This window comes from Pezoporus flaviventris, unplaced genomic scaffold, assembly GCF_033815535.1.
Source record: "Pezoporus flaviventris isolate CSIRO_AGI_PZ_B2104156 unplaced genomic scaffold, CSIRO_AGI_Pfla_v1 ptg000002l, whole genome shotgun sequence".
Classification (NCBI taxonomy): Eukaryota; Metazoa; Chordata; class Aves; order Psittaciformes; family Psittacidae; genus Pezoporus; species Pezoporus flaviventris.
In genome coordinates this window covers 54,407,285-54,430,405 of record NW_026892550.1, presented here as the reverse complement: position 1 = coordinate 54,430,405, position 23,121 = coordinate 54,407,285, and the positions used below count along the sequence as shown (strand labels likewise).

Here is a 23,121-nt window from a genome sequence, read left to right as displayed (position 1 = left end):
TTTTTTCTCCCTGGACTGATAAAGATACTCTGTGTCTGACCCTGTGCTTTGGGGTGCCCTTACCAGGTGGAGTGTGGTCCCTCAGCCACCCAAGGCATTCCCAAAAAAACACAGAATACCCAAGGGAAGCGGTTTCCTCTTCTTAGCCGGGGCCACCACACTGGTCACAACCCACGCAGGACACAGTCAGAGAACTGTGGAGTTGGGCCTTGGCCATCCAAGCCCTAGTAAGTGATGTGGGAGAGTCTTTACATACTTCTTTTATAGGCATAGGCCAAAGCATTTCAGCACACAGCCAAGCTGTTATTGGAAATGCACAGGGGACTGCACTTAAGACATCCCCAATGAGGAAAGGGACCTCACCTTGCTAGATGCAGTCAGTACCATTGAAAGGCTTGTGTCCTGAAGCAGCATGCAATCTCCCATCCCAGTCCTGCAGAGAATCATTCATGTATTTAATCTCTTAAATATGAGATAAATGAACTCTGTGCATTTCTCTGAAACAGCGACAAAATGCCAGTTTCTTTTCAGGGGCCAGACCTCCACTCAGAAGCACATCTTTTACAATAAATCAACTTTGAGGAATGCATCAAACCCATCTTGAGCTGTCATTTTACCAGAGGTTTGTGAGAACTGCAGGACTGTTGTTTACAAGGGGTTAATGCTCATTTCATGCCATTGATTCCAAGATGTTAAAGTAATAAGGCTGCATACGTGTTGCAGGGCAGGACCGTGTTCCACCCAGAGGAACAAACAAAAATGGATCCGTCCATCTGGCCAAGATCCTGTCGCCTCAGCTCTGGGTCTGGAGACAATAACTTGTTCAGCAAACAGCTTTAGCCTGGATAAACAACACCAATCCTGAGAGACAGAGGCAAAAGTCTACCTCTAGCAGTGTTGGTCTATGTTCAGCATTCACCTTTTCTGCTTGCAATTCAGTATTCAGTATTGCAAAACCAGGGAATACTCAAGGGACTGGTGTAAAATGAACAGCTTTTATACTGGAAGTTGTTTCCCATTTTTCTGTTCACTTTCCTCCTGCATTTTTAAATGTCTATAAGGAGTTGCTTCCATCGTGCTGGATCAACCTTTCACCTGGAGTAACTTGGAGCAACCCGTGCAGGCTGGGAATATGACTCATTCAACTACTTTATCTACTCTCAAAGTCCTATAATTTGGAGAATGGGATCAAAAGAGCAGGAAAAGGTCTTGAGGTGACAAGCTAAGACATTCATCTCAGTTCAAAGACACACTAGACAACTGGCCTGAGGTAGGGTCCCTTCAAAACCACTGCAGGCTCACTGGCCTTCGCAGCAGCTTTCCCCAGCCACTGCTGTCCCCCTCTACACAATACTACCCTGCCTTGACCTCTGATTAACTTGGATGCCTTACAAAGGAAGTTTCACTGTTCCAGCAGTGGTATTTTTAGACTTTAGTCTTTCCCTGCCTTCACACTGAATGACTCCTCACCTTCCTAAACCACCACCAGAACAATTGAAAATAAACAAGATCCCATTTCCCCTTCTTGCAGGAAGCTCCCTCTGAAGTGATCTCCATAAATCTCGCTAAAGAGGTTGTTGTGCCTTCCCACAGCACAGCTGACAGCATCCGTGCCTTGTAGTCACTTTTCCCATTTTCCCCTCCCAGTCTGCTGCCACATTAGTTTCTGCAGCTTAGAAGGAAACCTGTAGAGAATGCTTTCCAGGTCAGCCAACTTTCTCTTTGTAGCCGTTCAGTCCATTGCTGGTCTGAGAAGTATTTTCCATTGCTGCCACTCTCTGGTTGGGAGTCTTGCTGAGCACATCTGAAGCATGACTTCCACTGAGGGACTGCTTGTGCACTAGTGGCACAGGCACAACAGACAACAGAAGTACTGGGAGGTTTTCTTGTAGCACAATCGTTGCTTGCAGGAATGACCGCACATACCAGAAGAATAGTTTGCAGCCTAACACTTTGAGCTGAGCTTCCTTGCTTATTAATGTTGCTCTTAAGCACTCACAAAGAAAACAATTTAAAAATGCTCAAACAGGCAGGAAAAAAAACCAAACTCCTCCGCTTTTAGGCCTTTGAGATTTGCATTAGAAAACTCCTGCCTGGTTCAGGCCTCTGACAGAGCCAAAATACAGCATTAGAGAACCCAAAGGTACTATCACTAAAGCACACATGACTGCTGTGCCCCACAGCCAGGGACTGCACCATCACCCAGCTCCCACCATATAAATCCTCAGCATCCCTCAGAAAACACAGTAGAAGAGTTTCACACCTCTCACCCAGCTGTGCTGCAAATCCTTCCCAGTTTAACAGCACTTATGGGATGTTTTAATGCTTCTGTGGTCTCAAGCAGCTATCTGATGGGGATGGTGATTGCATGAGTCTCCTTAAGGCTTAAGAAGATCTTTGTCAGCACAGATTACAGCTCATTGAAAGACCTAAAATATATTCCTTTCAGGAAGCAACCCAACTCACGTCCAGTCAAACCAACAGAAGTTAAAATTACTCTTCTTTTGATTAGTTAGAAAAGAGAGAAGAGTACAAGAGAGCAGGATCTGGTGAGACATCTCAGATGGTGGCAGAACAGGGCAGCATGCAGCACGGATACGCAGCTCTCGATGCTCGCAGGGATATGCCCAATGCTACTGAAGCATATCATTGGCAAATAGCATCATGTCATTGCCATGTAGGTCATACATCGACACGTGTCGATGACAAGCTGTTCGTTTCACTGACATGCATGTTACATGCCACTAAATACCTTTCCACTCCCACCTGCCTCCCACCTCCTTTCTGAGGGCATGTTACCTCCCCCAGCCCCTTTTGGTGACAAGAAGCAGAAGAATGTGTCCAGCTTATATGATGGTTTATTATGACACATGACGTTGCTGGTGCGGTGTCTGGATCAAGCACAGCATAACACATTAGTTTGGTGGGTTTTTTCCCCTTGAGACCCCTGCTCTTGCTGGAGACACACTCTGCTTCAGGTCATGCTATTTCCAGTTGTTGAGATAGACATACTGGGTGCAGAGATCAGAAGAGAAAGCGATTTCCAGGCCAATACAAGAAAGGCACGGAAAGGCAGACCATGCACAAAAAACATGGAGGGAGGACACGAAATAGGAGCCAGCATGGGTGGGAACACTGACCATGTTAGGTTTGGATAGGCAACAGCACGCAGAGAAGAAGCCCACCCACAGCCATGATCGCAGCAACTGAAAAGCAAACAAAAAGGCCCAGGATAAGGAATAATCCCACTGCCCTGGCAAGGTGAAAGTACATTTTGCAACATTTCTATATGAACTTCTTCCATCTTATTGCAATTATTATTTGGACCTTAACACCCTGGGCTGCAAGAATTTCATGGCATGTACTACTGATGGGGAAAAACGCCTTGGGAAGAATGCATGGATCTTGGTCCTGCAAAGCAATTAACCATATGCTTCCTGTACTTGAGTACAACTGTTAGGATTAATGGGGCCACCCATGTGCTTAAACTTAAGCATCTGCCTTGGAGCAGGCAAAGGGACTTTTTCCACAGGTGTGTGTGTGGTATAGTACAATTTCCTTTAACAAAAAAAGCACTGCATGAATGCAAGCCCTGCTTGCGCATACCGTTATGCATGTACTCAACTACGCAGCTCTTTCTGGATCTCCTTGTATCAGTGAAGCTTTTTGCATGTGCATTATATGTCTGAAGAAGCAGGACAGGTTGTGTGTGAGCATTCAGTCTAAATAAACTCAAAATATGGTGAGTAGAAAGGTATTGCGTGCATCCACAGCTTGCTTTTGAAGGCTGCTGAGCCCTTACTCTAGTCCAGTCAGAGTGTGAGTTCATCTGGCATCAGTCCACAACCCAAGGTTGGCTTCACCTCAGTAACTGACCTTTATCCTTGTCACAGAACTTTGCATGGACAATTTTTAAGTTACCAAGTCTATTAAGGTAATTCATCCTGAAAAAGAACACACTGCAGAAAAAAACAACAGGAAGAACTTCAGTACAACATACAAGCAGCAGCCCAATGGTACAGACATACTCTGGCTGGAGTCAGCTGAAGATCTCACTCATCACTTCTCAAATCATCATAATATTTCATTCTTGAAAAAAAGATTGTGCCCATCAGATTTTTATAAAGCGTAACTTGCAATGCCAGAGCATGTTAAAATAGCCTATTTAGACAAAATTAACATTCTGCGACTGCATTGCCTTGAATTATGTTTCAAAATAACTTCAGGCATGCGATGGTTTACAGAATTACATACTCAATTATGTGCTTACTTAAATTAGAACTGGTGCAGAATGTCTCTCTAAGCTCCTTTTGCACCAGCAAAACAACGTGCTAATTTTCTAAACAACGTGCCAATATTTTTTTACTGTAATTGACAATATTTTGTATATTCATAACGCCCTAGCTTGTGCAGTCATACTAATATGGGACCAGCTCAGCTTCACAAACCTCTCCATTGACTCGAGTTAATACCAGAGATCCAAAACTCAAAAGCACACAAAGGGAACTCAGCCATTATATATTTGGAGTCCATTTTGCATTTTCTGGGTTTGACCTTGCAGGATTTGAGTGCAGGGAACTGGCAGTCTCCAGAAGATCACTATGGCTCTGGCAATTCAGCTCATATTTTAGCTAGGAAGCCCTTTTCCCCAGGTATTTTCTAACGCTTGCTGTCACCAGACCTTCCCACACTACCCAGCAAGAAAAGTCAAGGGTTTTGAAACCATAGTTCAATTAACCTGAAAAGCAACCACCCTGTTAATATGAAAAGAGCTCGTTGTTTTTTTACACAAAGAAAACTCTTTGAGCACCTCATCAGTAACTGGGCTGGTCTGAGACAAAATCAGTTCTCTGCACTAAATGCAAAACACTTCAGATCTCATTTGCTCCCTTTATGGAGAGCAAAAAAATGCTCAAGTGTAAGGGAAATACGTCAAATGCAACCTCATGCCTGCACAGCCGTCGCATAATGCTGTGCACTTAGGGTGAAAATACTCTGAGGTGTAACATTAGGGGAAATCTAAAGCTGTTAGAAACAAACTAAACTGGATCAGCAGACAACAAAATCCACTTTCCAATCCCAGAAGCGCTTGGCTAAGTAAGTCAATGGACTACTTGGCTGGCACAGTTAAGACAAAGGAAGATTTATTACTGCTTGTGTTAAAAGGATGGCTTGATTTGGCAGACAAATGTCAGAATATAAAAATCCTGAGGCAAACAAAACTGGATATTAAACCGCAACAAACCTGCCGTGCCCTCATGGCCACCGCACCTGGGTGCTGATGGCTCCTGGTAGGGACAGAGTTTCCCTGTCTTCTCGCTGCACACAGGTCTTGGTTTAGAAACTAAGAAGGTGAGAGCAAATGCTTTCCCAGATGAGATCAAATGCTGTGGCAGGATAAGAGATTGCTGCTTAATGACATACTTCCAGACCTTTCTGGGGTTTTAAGATCTTTGACCGGCAAGCTGACCTGTACTGGGGAGCAGTCAGAGTTGAACCAAGCACTGTATACATCAAAATTATCTGCAAAGTCTCCTCCAGCATCATTGAACTGACCAGCAGACTACAAGGAGAGCTTGTGGGGACTGCCTCTGGCCCCAGTGGGCGGTCAGGAGCCCCTCCAATCTGCTGCAGGTTAACATGACACATCGAGGCAACATGCACCAGTTAAGGCTATTGAGAGAACATCTACAGTGTTAAATCGCCTTTGCTAGGAAAGAATGAGGTGCTGAGGTAGCAGTGTCTCCAAAAGCCAAGCTGGCTTGAAACAAAATGTGACTCCTGCTTTGAGGCCTGGCTTCAAGGAAAGGGCTGCAAGGTGGGCAAACACAAAGTAGAGGAGCCTGGAGCTGCAGCTGCACCTTCTGAACCTCTGTGGCTGGCTGGCACTGCCCCACTTTTTGGCTAGATGAACTTTACCTCTTCCAGCTATCTCATGTACACAAAGCTGATACAGTTCTAGCAAAGGTGACCCCCACAATGCCTATGTGGTTTGCAAGCCCAACTGTCCAGAGAGCAAAGTTTAATAAACCTGTGCTAGGAGGACTTATCAACACCCTTGGCATCATTTCAAACCCTGGGCTACATACTTTGTTAATGAAATGTATATATCTGATGAGCACCAACAACTGTGCCTGCAATCAACGTAATTAATTTACCACAAGTCAGCAGATGACCCAGACAGCATTCGGAATTAAACTACATTTCTAGTGGCTAGATAGATCTCGGAGAGGCTGTGCCTTATGTAGCTGTGGCTTTTAAGAGTTATAAGTTGAACACTCAGAGTCATGATAAATGAAAACCTCATTTGTTGCTTTTAATAAGCTACTCTAATGGGATGTTCTTCAGAGGCTTGTAATTAGAGACTGAAATACTTGAGGATGCCTGGGAAGATTTTTCTAATCCTTCATACAGCCTTAAGCAATGCAATGATTGCTTCCTGCATCTCCAGGTCAGGAGGCCAGCACTACACCTAGCACCTTGTGAGTAAACATGCTTGCTTTAAACATCAGAGCAGCAACATTACACACTGTGAGCTGGCAGAAATATATTTCTACTTTGCCCAGAACTACACAAATGTTTACGAAGTCATCTCATTGTCCTGCTGAGCTATACCTAGTTCACATGTTAAAGCATGCCTCCACACTGCCCAAGCAGACGATATCTATGCAAACACTGTGGGGAAGAAAATGCCCTTGGAAAGACCTCTGGCATTATGTACACAAGGGGCTTTCACCAGTGCTCAGCAGGAGCCTAGAGCTGCCACCACTGAAGTCAGGCTCCATTTTCAGCTTGAAGGGCCACCCAGTTCCTTTCTTAATGTGGAAATGAGATTTGCAAAATGCCATCAAATATATCATCTGAATGAAGGTGAGGAGCTTTCATCACTGACTGCTGCACTGCCCCATATTTCCCCTGCTCAGACAAAGCTTATGCCACCTGCTCATCTGTTCATGACGATCCTGCTCCATTCCCTTGGCTGCTGCCAGAATAACTCAGAAATGATCCTTTCAAGGGCAATGCCTCATGGGCTTACAGACTTGTTCAACTCTCACCTGTCTGGGCCAAAGTCATCTGAAGGCAGATTAGCCTGGGTCCTTAAACCCTCCTTGAAACTGCAGCAGCTCAGACTGGCTTGTGGAGCCCGGTGTGTTTGCACAGATGTACTAAGCCAAAAAGTGCTTAGAATAAACAAGAAAAAGGTGTTGGAGCAGCCAAATTTGCCAAGACAATCTAGGCAAGATGCTGAGATGGGAAATACAGGCAGCAGATTTCCACACCGGCCCTTGGAGGGCATCACCCTGTGCAGAAGGGTGCACTGGAGCACTTTTTTTTGTTGGTGAAGGATCCTTTATACCAATGGTGCTAACACTTATCCCTGAGAAAACATACTGCCAAAGAGCAGCGAGGCTGCTAACGTGATGGCGGTAGTAAAACCTTGACCCAAACAGAAGCAGGACCAGGCCCTCCTGCTCTTTGTGGATGGGAATTTTGACTTGGCAGAGCAATAGCTTCTCTAATAAAATCCTCTTGTCAGGTGAATCACGGGGAATATTTGGCAGTAGGCGGCATCATAAAGTGGCTATAAATCACAGGAGACAATGTCCTGTAGGAAGAAGGAAGAGCAGGGAAGAATGTAGATAAAAATCCTTTAAAAAAATCACAACTAACAAAAACTGTGACTCATGCTGGAAAAATTCTCTATGAGAAACATTATCTACAAACTGTCTCCTGTTTCCTACAGAAATATCAAAAAAGCAAACTATTTTAAGCCTTGACATATCTTGGAAAATAGGATGGGGGCAGGTTGTGGAAAAATTCATCCATTTTGACCTTCCACATCACAGAGGGCTGCAAACTCTGGCTCAGGACCTAGGATATAAGCCATAATCCTTTCATCTTCTCTACTCCCTGAAAGTCACTTTTAACAAGATGCACATATTTGTGTCCAGAAAGTAGCCCTTTGCCACCACAGGGGCTGATATTTAAAAGTCTAAATCAGCTAAGGTCAAGGATGGATACTCCAGTGCAGAAGTCTCTAATTGCCAATACCCAGATGGCAAGATTTGTCTTTGCTTTGTCTTTTGAGAGCTGGTTCCTCGCCAGAAAGAGACCTTCTGTGTATGCACGACACAGGGTGAGGGGCAGTTTTTTGTTGCTTCAAATCTGCTTTTTTCTTAAGTTCTATGAAAATCTCCCTCTAGCTCGTTGGAAGATCACTCGAGATGGAAAGGTCATCTATAATGGCTATAAATGCAGATGCACAGTACACTTAGTTATTTTGAGTAGTTTTTCCAAACATGTACAAGCATTGACCTAATAGCATCCACATTTTACTCTGTCAAAGCCCATGCCTTTGTTTAGTGGTACAAAGTTCAAATGCTTAGAGGACCAGCAGTCTCTTAACACTCAACCTAATACCCTGTCAGTTTTGTAAAGAGGGTTTCGTTTGAAGGACAAAGAGGGTGAACTGTTTTAGAGCAGTGGGTCTCCTTCCCACACTGATGCAAACCTGGTTTCCTACTTCAGTTTGTAGGAAGAAAGGGGCTGATGCCACAATGACAACTGTGGCACCTTATTGTTCCTTGCAAGATGGAGAGCAAAGATCTCTGCGACTGGCATTGTCTGATACAGACTGTAAAACAGAAGTCTGTAATGATTTTAGATTTCAGGAGCGATGATCTCAAGCAGCATCTAATTCAAGCATTGTTAGGAAAGCAGAATTTATAGCCTTGCTCTATCTGTAAAATACATTGCACTTTTGAGAACACAATATCCTAACAAAACAAAGATAATAACAACTCCGTGTTCTTTAATTCAATGCTTGTAGCTGGTTTAATAATAGATTTTCAATCCACTTCTCTTTTTTTGCTGAGACAACTACAGTCTGATTTAGTGAATCTTTTTGATTTGTAATCCTCATCGCTATATTATTAATATGCCCTTGATGCAAATAGCAGGATAACTTAAAAAAATGATCAGCTGTTTTTCTTGGCATTTATGACCTTGGTCAGAGGATGCATTATTTACAGGAAGAGTTTTCTGGAACATCTGCAAGTAAATCAGCTCTGAAACGCTGTTTAATTGTTTAGGGCAAAGCACACTTAGTTTCACATTCCCAGGAACCTCCAGCTACAGACACAATGTGTTTCCACAGATGGACACTGGCATGTGGAAATGCCACTGTGACTACCGTTCAGCTGACCTTTGGTTTAGGGCCAGCTGCCAAGGGGAAATGCCAAGCTGTTACTTACATTCTTTCAAAAGAAGCGAGAAAACTAGAGAGATACTTGAAAGCAAAAAAAGGGGAAGAGGTGTAAAAACTTCTGCCTCTGGGAACCTAGCAGAAAATAAAATCCCTGCAGAGACCAGCAAACCCCTGAGTCCTACAGCTGGGAAGATATTTTCCAAGATGCTGAGAACTGAAGGACATCCCCTTCTCACTGCAGGACTGGTCTCAAGCCGCTTCAGCCTGACATTTGGGAGGATAGGCACAAAGAGATGCTATACAAAATCCTAGGGAGGAATACCCTAATTCTGAGGTGTCCAGGGCCTCCCAAGCATAGAGCCAGCAACAAGGAGCCTGTTGGCATGAGCTGGCCAGGCTATGTCCTCAGTGCTGCAGAGCAAGAGGGCTTTTCTCCTTAGTTTTGCTACTGGACTGTATATGCTTTCCTATGTTAGCAGGAAAGACTGAGCTTGGGCTTTGCACAGCTTCCTTGGCATGGAAAGCAGTGGTGGTTCTAGCTGCAGCGCCTCCTGAAGTTGAAAATGTCTGGTTTTATAAAAGCAAGTATGGGAAAGAATAGGAAAGGAAATTTAGCTCTCTGGAACTAGGCACTGGAACAACGTAACCACTCCAAAGATACAGGGAAGTGTCTTCCAGAAACAGGTTAATAGTTTCAGAAAGGGATTAGCCTGTGACTTGGAATGTGTTTATCACCCCCGCAGAGTCACAGCAGGAGAGTGACCATTCACTCCATGAATTGTCTCAAAATTACATCCAAGGCAAAGCGGCATGAATGACTCACTTCCAAACAGGAGCAATTTTTTTGTTTTGCTTTGTTTAATTTCAAATTGGCTGTCAGCTTTCTGGCTTCTAGGGTTTATTTTTCTGGTCTCACAAGTCACTCCACACATTAGATGAGCTTTAAAATTCATGGGAACTCAAGCCAATTCTCTACTGATGGACCAAACCTTGATACTGGAAGCTTCTACACTACCTCCAGCTGAGGGATGAGGTTCTTCCCAGTTTAGGGGAAGGGCTGAAAAGATAAAAATAGATCAAGAGCTCAGCTCCCTCTGCCTGCACTTTTCGATATGTCCAGTGTGGCACCACGGAGAAGCTCCATGGGGTCCATGGAGAGAGGTGTGAGTACCAGGTAGGCAGATTAAGGCAGCAGCAAAGGCAGTGGTAAAATTCTAGCCAGAGAAGACAAGGGCTTTTAAAAGCATGTCAAGAGATAAAGAGACAAGAGGAAGCACATCCTGGAAAGCCCATTACAGCAAAGGACAGAAAGAGATAACTAACAAGAGTTGGTGACAAATGGCTCAGGCTTTGAAACTGTTCAGACCAGAAACGGTAGCAGCAAAAAGGAGACCTGCAAGGGCATGTCTTCCCCTTTGGGTCCCAAGCACTTGTCAGTGACTGAGGGAAGAGCAACAACTGCTAGTTGCCATGCAGTTCCTTATGGCCACAGAGGGATACATGTCCCTCCACCTGCGATTCGCTCCCCTGGACTCTTCCTTGCAGAGGTGCCAGATTACATCTGTAGCTTCCCTATGGCCACGCATGCATCCTCCCGTTTGCATTGTTACAAGCACACATTCAGGCTGGGGAGGCCAAAGTCCACATCCCCCAGCTCTGTTTAAGGAGGGATTTGACTCAAAACATCCAACATTTAAGGAGAGACTTGAACTCCTGCCTACAGCGTTCAGAGCCCAGACTTTCTGGCTACAGCTTTCCTGTAGCCCCTGGTGTGAATGGTCTATAGTCATTCACACCCCTCATGCCACTGCATGTTTCTTGTGGAGACAGAAGTATTTACTTTTCCATTTTTAAGCCCAAGAAGTCACTCAGAGCAGACAACAAGAGCTCAAACAGCTGAGCTGGGAGAGACTGTCAGTCTCTGACCTTGAGTGGAGATGAGTCTGGCAGCACACTTACCTTTCAAGACAGGAAATAACTCTGTCCTTCCATGAATGCCTTCTGCCTGGGGACACTGCTGCTCAGCCTGGCTGGATTTCACTGTGCTGCATTCACAGATTGATACCCTACTTCCTCTGGGAAATAAGACCCTCAGACAGTATGTTCAGTATCAGTGCAGCTCCTCTGTATCTTGCAACTACTCTTAACACTTAAAACATCCTGTAATTTATAGCCACCATGATAGATCTGAGCTATAGACAGATCTGTTTTATGAAAGCAACAGTGGGCTGATGGATACCTTAGAAGCATAAATATTTACTTTGCACTGAAAATAAGCTCAGCCTTATGAATAGATGCACTTCACATTGTTTTACATTGCACAGGTTTACTACTGCCATTAAAAAAAATTACTAATACACAAGTAGTATATGAAAAAAAGTGTCTTGTGTGCTGGCTGCTACACAAATTTAGTGCTACAGTGCAAACTGATCCTGATACAAGCCAGATTTTCCCCAAATACCACTACCCCTTGTTCACCAACAAGTTCATCAACTTCCATTACAGTTGTCAAAGATGGTATAGCCCAGACTTTCATTACTTGCCTATGTTTAAGCACATGAGAAGTCAACAGGATTGCTTTATGGCTTTAAGCAGAGTGTCTCCTTCCATGGATAGGAGCTTTCTGTATAATCTGCCAGCATTGGGGTACACATTAGTGTCCTACATATGAAAAATGAAAGGCAGACCTGACCAAAACTTGTGACATCTGGCCATTCAGCTGGGTTTCTTCTTTTTTTCTCTGAAAGTGTTTTCCTGAAGTCAAGTTTTGTCTGTGAGCTGAGTGTAAACATATGGGCTTCAGGATATTTTACCTGTAATAACATGTCCTGCTTTTTTTAAAGGAATGTGAAAACACTCCAGTGAGAATCAAGTTGAATAATTAGGGCCAGTATATCGAGAGATGAAAAACCATTGGGAAGTGAACCACATTTGTGAGCAAGCCTTTGCCGTTCCTGCCTTTCCAAACAGATCAATCAGCCCACACTCGTGCTGTGCTACAAGGCTACTGCTTGACAGCTTCATGCACGCGCTGCTTTCACCTAAAGTGCACTAACCAGCTGGTCAGATAAAAGTTATTACAGAAGTTGGAGAAGGATAAATACACAGTTTCTTCTCTTACCTTCCACTGAGAAGAAAACCGATAACAACAGCCAGCAGAATGACTCCCACTGTTACAGACACAACAATTATAGGAATCTGGCTCTGGTCGCTGGATGCAGCTACTGCTGAGATTAGAAACAGAAAATGGAGATTAAGGTTAAAATGGTAGTCATCACTCACAGAAGTCTTTCTAGTGAGGCTGCCAGCAAGGTTTCAAGTCTTACCAGTTCACTACTTCTTTTACGGTTTATGTTTTCCCCCCTAGCTGGCTGTTTCTAGTTTGGAAAGGAAATGGGTGGAAAGAAACCAAACACACATGCAAAACCAAGCCAAAACCCTAACAAAATTGCATTTCATCGTTGAATTCAGAAACAAAAACACTGCAGAACTCATCCTTTGAGTTTGCAAACTGAAGTTTGTCTTCCTGGGTTGGCTGCATTAGAAATCACAGAGATAAAGGACGAAAACCTAACAGGTTCCGTTTTGCAGAGAGAATATTTATGGAATGTCATTGTTAAGAGACATATGCCTTACTTGTGCTTCAAGAAGCTATAAACAATTACAACCTCTTCGTGGCATCTGTATCACATGGCCAGAATGTGCACTCTGTAATACAGGAATTTGCTAAGACACATGTAGAGGTTGGTCTTTTAATCAGCTAAGGGAAGCAGAACTCCCCCACCCATGCCTTGTAGAGAGCTTTCATGCCAAAAGGCAGAAGACAAGTCCTGTGATAAAGATACCAGCAGAAAGCTCAGGAAAGCTGTTTAAGACCCGGATTTTGTCACAGATTAAGTAAAAGCATGTGAGCAAGCTCCTGCAGCCTGTAAAATGGACATGCTAACATCGCCTGTATCGCATTTATCTGCTTTGCACTGCAGGGCAAGGAACCCACATGCCCCAAAGGGTCCCCATGCAGAAATTGAACTCACCTCACCCTGCTCTTTCCATTGCCGGCTTATTTAGCTGCATACATTTAACCACTCCAGGATACAAATCTGACTTCCTCCCTGTAAAACTAGCTCTCTGGCATAGGCACTGCTGCTGGGCGGGGAAAAACCTCATTATAGCTCTACCCTTGTGCCAACTGTGGATGAAGCTTCATCCACCCCAGGGGCGCAGCAGGTGAGCAGCAGCAATCGATTGCACCTTGAAGAAGCCTTTAACTAAATGACTTAAGTAAAAACAGGTCCTTAGCACAGGATTAACTTTATGGAGGCTATAAAATAACTGAATGTATTGCCATATTATTTCTTAAGAGAAAGATGAAAAGGTATGGCATTAAAAGTTGATCTGCAATGGGTTTCAAGCAGCTCTTCATACAGGAGCTCTTCAGCACTCAGTGATGAGCAGTGTGGACCTGCTATGGCAGTGTAAATGATTTCAGAAGGATTGGCCATGATACACTAAATATTTAATGTTAACTGCTCCAAACTCATGCCATCATCCAGAGATTTTATTAGCCTCACTAATTTATTGAGGCTCCTTAAGATGATGTTTTATTGCTTTCTTGACAAAATAATTAAAAAGAAAAACATTTGAAGGAGAACGTTAAGCTGTGACTGGTGGTTTTTTGCACAGCTCTAGGTATGGGGAAATGAGATAAATCTTGCTGTGATCTATGGCAGCTAAAAAGCCCAAATTCATAAGCTAAGTTGGGACCCCCCTGCCTTTTAAGGCTGGAAAGAAGCCGCATTACCCTCCTTGACTTGATGACATGTTCCCATTCTCGCCTAGCAGACTAGCTAGATTAGTTCACCAATTCAGTAAAAAATCATCTTTTGGCCAGGTTAGTTTTATCAGGGTTAGATGAGTTTGGTGGCATTTGAAAAGGAGGACAGTAGTAAGTGGATATACCTAGCAACAGTTTCCACCTAAATAAAAAGTAAAAATTGAAGCTGGGGCTGCATCGTGGTGCTTTGCAGAATTGCACATAATGGCAGCAGTATGTAAAAAAAAACAGAATCCGGAAAAAGATAAAAGTCCAAAACAAGTTATGGCTTCCCCCCACTGCATTTGCCAGGCTGTTGTTTCATATTTCCTCTAAGTGCATTAAATATAACTTGCAGAAACCTTGCAAACTGGAAACAAAACCTGTTTCTTGGTCCAAATGATTTTGGAACCTGTTTTTGCATCCCGCAACAGTCACTGAAAGGTTTTCATTTGTGCTTGAATCAAAATAATTTGCTTTGGCTCTAAAAAGAGGTGCAGATCTGAACTCTGATGTAGCAGTGCGATTTCAGTCTGTGCTTGCTTTCAGATTCCCTGGGATGTGCAGGAAAGCAGTGGGAGTCTGGTCACACACTCCAGCCACTGATACTGACTTTAGATTGGGCCTTGGAAAATAAAAGAATAAATAAAAAATTGATTCTTTTAAAAGATTTTACATGTCAAATGGAGCTGCATCATGCATTATACTGAGGCTTACATTACATTTTAATTCTACCAAGCATTTAAACATCTGGTTAAGTCCTGCTTCAGCCAGAGCTCAAGTCCAACAGAGGAAGAGTTCCCAGATCCCACGCAGTAGGTATTCCTCTGACTACGCTGGCAGCTCCTTAGTATTAGAGAATTACCTACTCCTCTGTCTTTAAAATGCTAAAAAGATGGGGGTGCAGGTGTGACTAAATGACTAAAGGGGGTTTGGGTGTTTAAAGATTTTAACGTGATGTCCTCAAAACATCCTCGTTAACACAGATACTTACATGATGGGCTTTATGAAAGTGCCATTATTTTTGGACCAGGATTGTAAGTACTGACAGCACTGGATGAAATGTGCATATATTTAATATATTATATGAATAGTCTTGAACACTATTACTCAAATGGCTCTATACTAGAAACTTTCCAACTGCTAGCAAAATTCTCCTTGGTATAGTGCAGTATAATTTTTGGCATAACATGATTTTATTGCTATTTATAAGGCACAATTAATGGTTAATAAAATAAGAAATACATTAAATGGACCATTCTTGCTGCATTAATTTTTTCATTGTGATGCAATTTGCACTGTATTAGTTCAATCACTGGCTCCACAGCTACATCTGCTCGTGTATAATGACTCCTTTAAAATCTATTACAGCTTCAAAGGTAGCATGCATTGAAAAACCAACTTGACATCCTCTTCTCAAAGATGATGAATTTTAAATGAACTGGAATAACAGTAATCAAGGTATTGACAAATTTAAATTTCCAAGGAAAACATACAGAAAATAGCCTTTTTACCACAGGAATGAACCACATATTCCCACTCTTTTCTGAGGGAGAAAGTTATTTTGACACCTCTGGAAAAATTTGGTAATTGGGACAAAAAGAATTTCCCCACAACTGTGCCTGAACACAGGAGAAAGAGCAGCTGAGCCTCTGTGTGCCTCAGAATGTGCTGCAGAATCCAGACCTGGATGATCAGATTTATTTAAATACAAGAATTTTCAGTTAAAAAAGGTAAAAATCAAACCCCACAGATTTCTAACAGGCCAATCCAAAGTCCTGTGCCTGCAGTGTGTGTTTTTCCTGTTTCTGATCACAAGTCAAATGCCTCAAGACTGTGGCACTGGCAGCAAACAGAAACCATCTTTCAACTTGACAGAAACTTACACCAAAGGACACTAATGCTGGTTCAATTCTTCCCCTTGCAGAAAGACACCATTTCAGGGTTTTTTCTTCAGATGCAATACTTAAGAGATCTCAGCAGACTCCACAGATCTCCATTAAGAGGCGGGGAGGAGCAGGTCCCATCCCTCTGTCCCTCGTGAGAGGAGGACCTTTGTCTTCTTGCATCAGCTTTCATAAACGCAGAATTTTTCTAAACAGAGTGTGCTATGAATTTCTGGAACCTGAACACCTACTGAATTCACCCCCTGCTTCACTATGCAAGTTGAGGAGGCAAGGACAGATATGCCTGTCCACTGCACGGTCATAATGTGCCTGATGTTTCTAAAGTCAAGGGATGAGGCCAGGACAAGAAACAGCTCTCTGCAAAGGTATTGATCCCCTGACTCATTTCTGGTAACTGTTCCAGCAACACGGGCTGACAGTAATTAAAAGGACTTACACACTGGGCTGGTTTCAAACTCAAATCTTCGGCTGAAGCCACCATAGCCAGCAGCTGTCCGGGCTCGGATCTGGAAGACGTACACTGAGCCTGGTTTCAAGCCATCTGCTGTAATCGTTGTCAATTTGGATTTGATGATGGTGTAACTTGTCTCTTCATCCTTTTCCCAACCCCACCCAAAAAAACATAAAGTTCAAACATACATACAAATAGTATCTCTCAGAGAAAATAGACTCTTAACAACCCTCACAGCAAAGTTACAAAGGATGACCAAAATATGCATTTTTGAGAGGATACCTCTTCCTCCCCCCCAAAGGCCCTTTCTGCAGTACAAAATGTGAGATATGACTTTCTCCTTTTTAATCAATGGCTCTAGAAGGAAACAAAGAAGAAGGACTGTCAACCCACAAATAATACGGGGACCAAACCAGCATCTGCAGTAGGAGCAGATTTCTATTTCTTGAGATGAACATGGCCCAGAGCAATGGAAAAGTTCATCCTACAAAATCAATCTCAAGGCATGGGGAAGAGGAAAAAAGTCCCATTGCCTTAGAGAGAGATTTTAATTTGTAGCAGAATGACTTCCCAGTAATGTAATTAGACCTAAAAAGAGAACAATATATTATATATTTTACAAGTTTATGCTGGCATTTCTAGAACCATGAATTAGACCTTGGGAAGGGAATAATAAACCAAAACTCCAGGAAAATATCTAATTTTGCATTGTTCTTCTGAAGCAACAAACTTGAAGAAAAATTGCTGAAATAAATCTTCATTTACATCAGTTCCTAATGCGAAAGTGTTTCAGTTCTCTGATTAAAATTTCACTCAAATGCTTGGTAATTACTCTTAGAGTTATTTACTGTAACACATAATCTAGACAAGAGCTCATAAATTCACGTCTACAAACTTGGAAACTGCTTTTTATTCACCATATCCTCTCAGATCCAAATTATTCTGAGGTAAAGAGGAGGTCTTAGTAATTTCCTACCAAGATTTCCGTATAGCTCTGAACTGATTTTATTTTTTCCTTTTGAATTTAATGGACAACTTTCCATAGACAATAATATGCCTGGGTAAGGCCATGGGAATTTCATTGAAGCCTGTAGCTACACAAGACTGATTTGTTGAAATGTGTATATGTGTGTGTGTCTATGTATATATATATATATATGTCCTTTTTTTTTTTCTTGTTAAGGAGTGAGTTCTCTTAAAGGAATGCGATCTGACAAAACCTAATTTTCCAAAACACTTAATATAGATAATTCTAATCCCTTGGAAATGAATGCTGCAAATTTACCCTTATAAAGGGCTGAAAACCAAGAGGATATAAAAGACAGTAGCAACAGAAAAAGAAGAATTAAGGATGACATCCCAAATCTAACCCAATGACTGATTAAAAAGCAATAAGTGAATATTAGGTCACATCTTTGCTTGTATGTCAGCCCAATTAGGTTTTCAATACACTGTTGGCTTCTGCAAACACTTACACACTTGAGCATTCCTACAGAAAACATTAAGCTTTGCTATCAGTCAGCGAGAAATATATCAAGACAGCATAAACTCGGACTGGCTGTAGCTACCTCCCCGTGAAAGACTTGCACTTGAAGAACTATTTACTGAAAATATTTCAGACTAGTTCTGAACCACAAATACATTTTAAGCCCCTCTTCCCCCAATTTGTTTGCGAACAAAGTCAAATGACCCAATACATGGATTTTTTTTTTTTGCTTTAATTATTTGGTCATTATCAAGGTTTCTAGAGGCTAGTCTTTCCAGGCCACTCCATGGGAAGCATTCAATATGCCACAATGGTTGTTCATATAAATTATTAAAAGAACCTGTAATGGATTATTTCCAGCAATACCATATCCTGATTCTTGCTTTGTGCTTCTATCTTTTTGAAAACCTCAGCCCTATTTAAGCCACTCACACATCTTGTGCACTTGCCCAAGACCCCTCAGCTGCAAAAATGATGTTGATTTTATCCTGATGCAGAAGACTTCTGAAATTCTTTCCCTGCTTCAGCAGGTCCCTCCCATGATCACAGCAAGGACAGAGGAGTAAGGACCCAGTCCTTGTCCATGTTAAGTGGTTTCACCTGGATCACAGGCAGAACGAAGGGAAGATCTTCCTTAACATAGGAATTCAACCACTCCCCTCCATCCCCAAGTGAATTGTGACTCAATTTAATTATTTTCCTCTTGTTTTCAAGTAGAAGGTCTGGCTGTTCCAAAATTAAAAAGAACACCTTACAATCCCAGCTAAGGCAAGATACTGCTATTCAGTCAACTCTTGCAAACCTGATTTTTGGAAAGGGAACATTTGAAAGATGTAACACTCCATCACTCAAAAGATGCTAGTTAGAAAAAGTGCATTTGTTACTGTTTGCATTTAATCTCCATTAATTTTGTAGGAAGGGAGCAAGTCACCATTTGAACTGAAGACTAGGAGAGGCACATTTTGTAGGAAGAGAGAGTATTTCCCATTAGACCAAGAAAAAGATCTGGAAAGCCTGGCAAGCTTTTAAGCCAGGATACCCTTCTTCATGTCAGAGCAGATACAATGTCTCCATAAGACCTCTTTCTTCTTCTTAAACTGTGAGTGTAAAATGAAGTGAGAAATTGAAATAGTAAAGGCAAGGACAGCCTGATGATTCTGGGAGGAGATAGACACTCAATTCCCAACCTCTCCTATTTTTAACAAATGACCGGGCTCTATCTTAATGTGATAAGGCTGGTGAGGAATCTGACATGCAGATTTAATGTATTTGATCTACAGAAGTGACACACTAATGGAAAACAACACTCTCATTTCAAGTCTTCCTAATAATTTACTGCAAAATCAATCTAACATTGATTTATGCATAAAATTGCTCCATTCCCTTCCATGACTCAAATAATTATCATTAAAATAAGAGGACAGTAAAGAGAAGGTACTTGGGATGCTCAGCAATCAGTCTGTCACACCTTTTCAAAATATTTGATTTCGTATTCCAGGATGATGCCGTTGGGTCGATCTGGCTCCTGCCAGGAAAGGGAGATGCTGTTTTTAGTTATCTTCCCTTTTTTCACACTACTGACTGGAGAAGGTGCTGCAAAACATTAGAAAAACAGAACAGACAATGTACATGGTTAGTAAGATGGTCTGCCCCTGCTGAAGTCAAACTCATCAGTGCATCCTCAAATGCAAGGCAATCCTTAGCTACTGCACATCAGCAGGGTTTGTTTTCACCTTGGTGGTATTTACCCATTTTTAACAACTGGACTTGCACAGATTTTCAGCTGCTGAGGATCTGACCAGCATCACCCACCCAATGAAAGTAATATGAACTACCATCAGCAGCTTACATATCAACATTGTCTTCTCAAGCATTTTCAAACACATCAACCCCACACCTTGCCTTTTCAAATGTGGCAGGGGTCTACATTATCAGAATTATGTTGATTATACATTGCTTTCTTCCACCTGCTTTGAAGGTACGTATTTTTCAGAAGACCTTAGATTAAATGGGCTCTTAACTATTCCTTTCTTTTGGCTTGTACAGTAGTAGAAGCCTAGGCATCTTTCAGACCCCTCCTTCCAGATGGAAGGAACAGGGTAGAAAGGCCATTACAACTTATATAATTCAATTGCTCTCAATAAATATCGCTGGGGTATTATAGCTCACATAGTGACGCTAATTCCTTGCAAATGCCAACTGTAAAGATTTTAATGGCAATCATGGTCTGGAATTTCGCAGCATGCTTGGGGAAGCAGCAGCATGAAAGCAGATATACCAGCTCTGCTTATTATTTTAAGATTCAGCCCTGAAAGGTTATCTGCCCTTTGCAGTACACATGTGCATCAGACACAGGCCTGATCCTTTGTTTTCAGTGCACTATCTGCAGGGACTTTTCAAGTTGTGGTCATTGTCACCCCTGCCAGCTCCCTAGCAAAAGCTGCTATGGGCAATGCAACCCTAAAGCCCCAGGTATTTTGTGCCAGAGATTAGGAAACAACATGGAATGAAAAGGGGATTGAAGAATTTCATAGTCCGTAATTCACAGGGCCAAGACCAGCTTCTCCAGATTTAAAAACAGCTCATGCCTGGCTGAGGGCCTTTGTCTCACCCTCCTGACAGGCCAGACCTTTCCAAGGATACTGAATGCAAAGAGCAGTAGCAAATGACCACATTTTATCTTCTAAAATGTATTTGGAACTTAAAGAAAAAAAAAAACAAACCAAAAAACTTCTATACGCAGGATATTAACTAATTATTATTATACTAAAAAAAAATAAAATAAAATAAAGTCATTATGTAAAATAAAACCAACAAACTAATTTTGCCAGGTCTGATCTTCAGCCAAAAAGAGTAAGCAAAGAGCTACAGTCAATTATTCCTGGAACAAAGGCTAGCAGCAAGTCTTCGCTTATAGCAAGCTCCTGCATCTCAGTCTCTTTTTCAGCCTCAGGTTTTCTCCCTCCTGTTTACTAATCTCTCCCCTGCTTGGTTCCTGGGAGGATCCTGAAAGGTCTGGCTATTTCCATACTGTTTTCTGCTGGAGACCTGGCATCAAGCTGCACAAACAATGCTCAGTTTTTAGCTTGGTGTATCCTATACCAAGCTGATAACTGCTCCACTGAGCAAGTAAAAACCACCTTGATTTGAATGATGATCATGTTATACATGTAGGCATTGCATGATGATCACCAACAATTTTTCATCCGCAAAAGTCACCTTACCCTCGTCTGATGTCCTCCACAAATTCTGGGGCTATGTGAAGGCAAATAACCATCTAGACTCAAATTGCTAATCTGGTATAGGAGTTCCCATTAAGTCATCCAGGTGCCTAAATATGCTATGAATGCATGTGTACAGCAAGCTGAGTTGTGAATGCGAGGTATATGGTCCATGCACATGCATTTAGTCAGATGTGTTAGCCCAGAAGACATAGCAAGCAGTGAACTCTGTTAAAATAGCATGAACTTTCCTTCTAATGCAAAGGGAGATAAGATGGTTTTCAGAAGCATCAGAAAACAAGTCTCACCACAAGGGGTGGTGATGCCAAATAACAGGCAGTTCTAACCCCCTAGTTAAGTAGACCATATTGATCACTTCTTATCATGAGCCACTTGAGTGATGTATATAAGGGATGGAGACACACCAAAGTACTCAGAAGAAGGAGCCCATGGCCCTCTGGAACCGTTCCCTGCAATGCCTATCCCTTGCTTTCAGAGCTGGCAGCAGAGGTCTGGAAGGATGGAAAAACTCGGCACTGAACCTTTTTAAACTCCTAATAGCAAAAGCAAAGTTGATGAGTGCAGCAAGGGGAGACCTCAGCTCTCCTGGTATTGAACACCTCTCAGGAAGGTGAAAACTACGCAATTCACAGTCTCAAGGTTGCCTGACCAAATAATGGACTTTTCATCCACATTACTGAGGTTTCCTGAAGTGTTTATAGGACCGAGGCTCACGGGTCCTTTAAAAACAACAGAATGATGCAAGTGCTACTGAACTCTGCTGCAAAACCTTTCCCTGGGAGGTTCAGAGGCATTAGCTCTCCTTCACCTGCATCAGCACGGTACAGTACAAGATGCACCATCAGCCATCCAAAAGCACCCATCAAACCCCCTACTCCCATAAACCATGGCATCCTCTTTAAAAAGCAGTGTGTGAAAAGCTTGGCTAGTTAACAGCTTCATGGACTTAAATCCCCTGCTGTGCAAGCCTCTAACACGTTCAATCATGGCTTTGCAGAATGCTCTGCACTACCAGGAAAAGGAGGGAAGATAAGAAAATAAGTAACCCAACCCCCAAAGTAAATTAGAAAAGGAGTAACTGTATCCTTTTTGAATCTCCTTCAAAAGAAGCGTTGAAATGTAACTGTGAGATAAAGGCCAATTAAGTAAATTCAATAAATCCCAGCGGTGCCGGGATGATACAGCAACTACTCTGCATCCTCCATGAACGGAGATTACGATACTCTGAACTGACGGAAGGAAGGTATAAGTATTTTAGAATTTTCTTTGTCAAACAAAACGTAATCCAATCCAGGCAAGCGGACAAAGCCTGCAATCATTCCATCTTAAAAGCCTGCAACTCGATACTGTGCTATATGATCTCAGAAAAATAAAAGGATTACTTGAGACTTGCTTTTCAAAGGTCACTGCTTCTGCAAGGGCAGCATCCTCTTAATAGAAAGTAACCAAGCCATGGAGCATTTCCATTTGGAGTACAACATGTAAAATATAAATTCACCTAAGAGTCACGATACATAAGAAACATGGGAGATTTATGTAAGGAGGCAGAATTCTTGTTCAAATTCCTGCCTTGACACTACAAAGGGTGGATGTACAATGTGAATTGATCAATTGTTGCTGTAACAAGTAATTTGCACATATGTATTAATTTCTTAGCAAGACACTCAAAATCAGAAGGATGTTACATCATTTATGCTTATGTTTCCCACTCATGAAAACAGCCATTCGTGTGATGAAAGCAAACAGAAGATGTAACAAGATGTGAAATTTCTAATGTACACTTTTGCTTTCCTGAGACCAAAATTAATTGGGACACAAATAAAAGCACAGAAAACTGATTCTAACTTTTTTTTTTTTTTGTGTTCCAATATTTCTTAAGAAGAATAAGGGGACATAATTTTTTGCAGAAGACGTATCATTAGTCACATCTGAATAACTGTAGGAAATGATTTTATGAAGAATAGACCTCTAAGGACATTCTTGCTCTGCAACCTTTGATAATGACATTAGCACT

At 42.1% G+C, this 23,121-nt stretch overlaps 1 protein-coding gene across 10 annotated transcripts in view; it reads right to left on the bottom strand.

Annotated features, from left to right (window-relative positions):
• EPHA5 (EPH receptor A5) overlaps nt 1-23,121 on the bottom strand; it is a 198,007-nt gene that overhangs the window by 34,468 nt on the left and 140,418 nt on the right. For 4 of the 10 annotated variants that reach the window (XM_061479089.1, XM_061479103.1, XM_061479164.1 and 1 more), the window contains 4 exons: nt 19,334-19,458; nt 16,365-16,524; nt 12,330-12,435; nt 3,141-3,206 (listed from right to left, as the gene is read on the bottom strand). In XM_061479089.1, coding sequence (XP_061335073.1) covers nt 3,141-3,206; nt 12,330-12,435; nt 16,365-16,524; nt 19,334-19,458 — 457 coding nt within the window. The remainder of the gene's footprint in view (nt 1-3,140; nt 3,207-12,329; nt 12,436-16,364; nt 16,525-19,333; nt 19,459-23,121) is intronic. The other 6 variants (XM_061479096.1, XM_061479115.1, XM_061479155.1 and 3 more) reach the window with 3 other exon arrangements.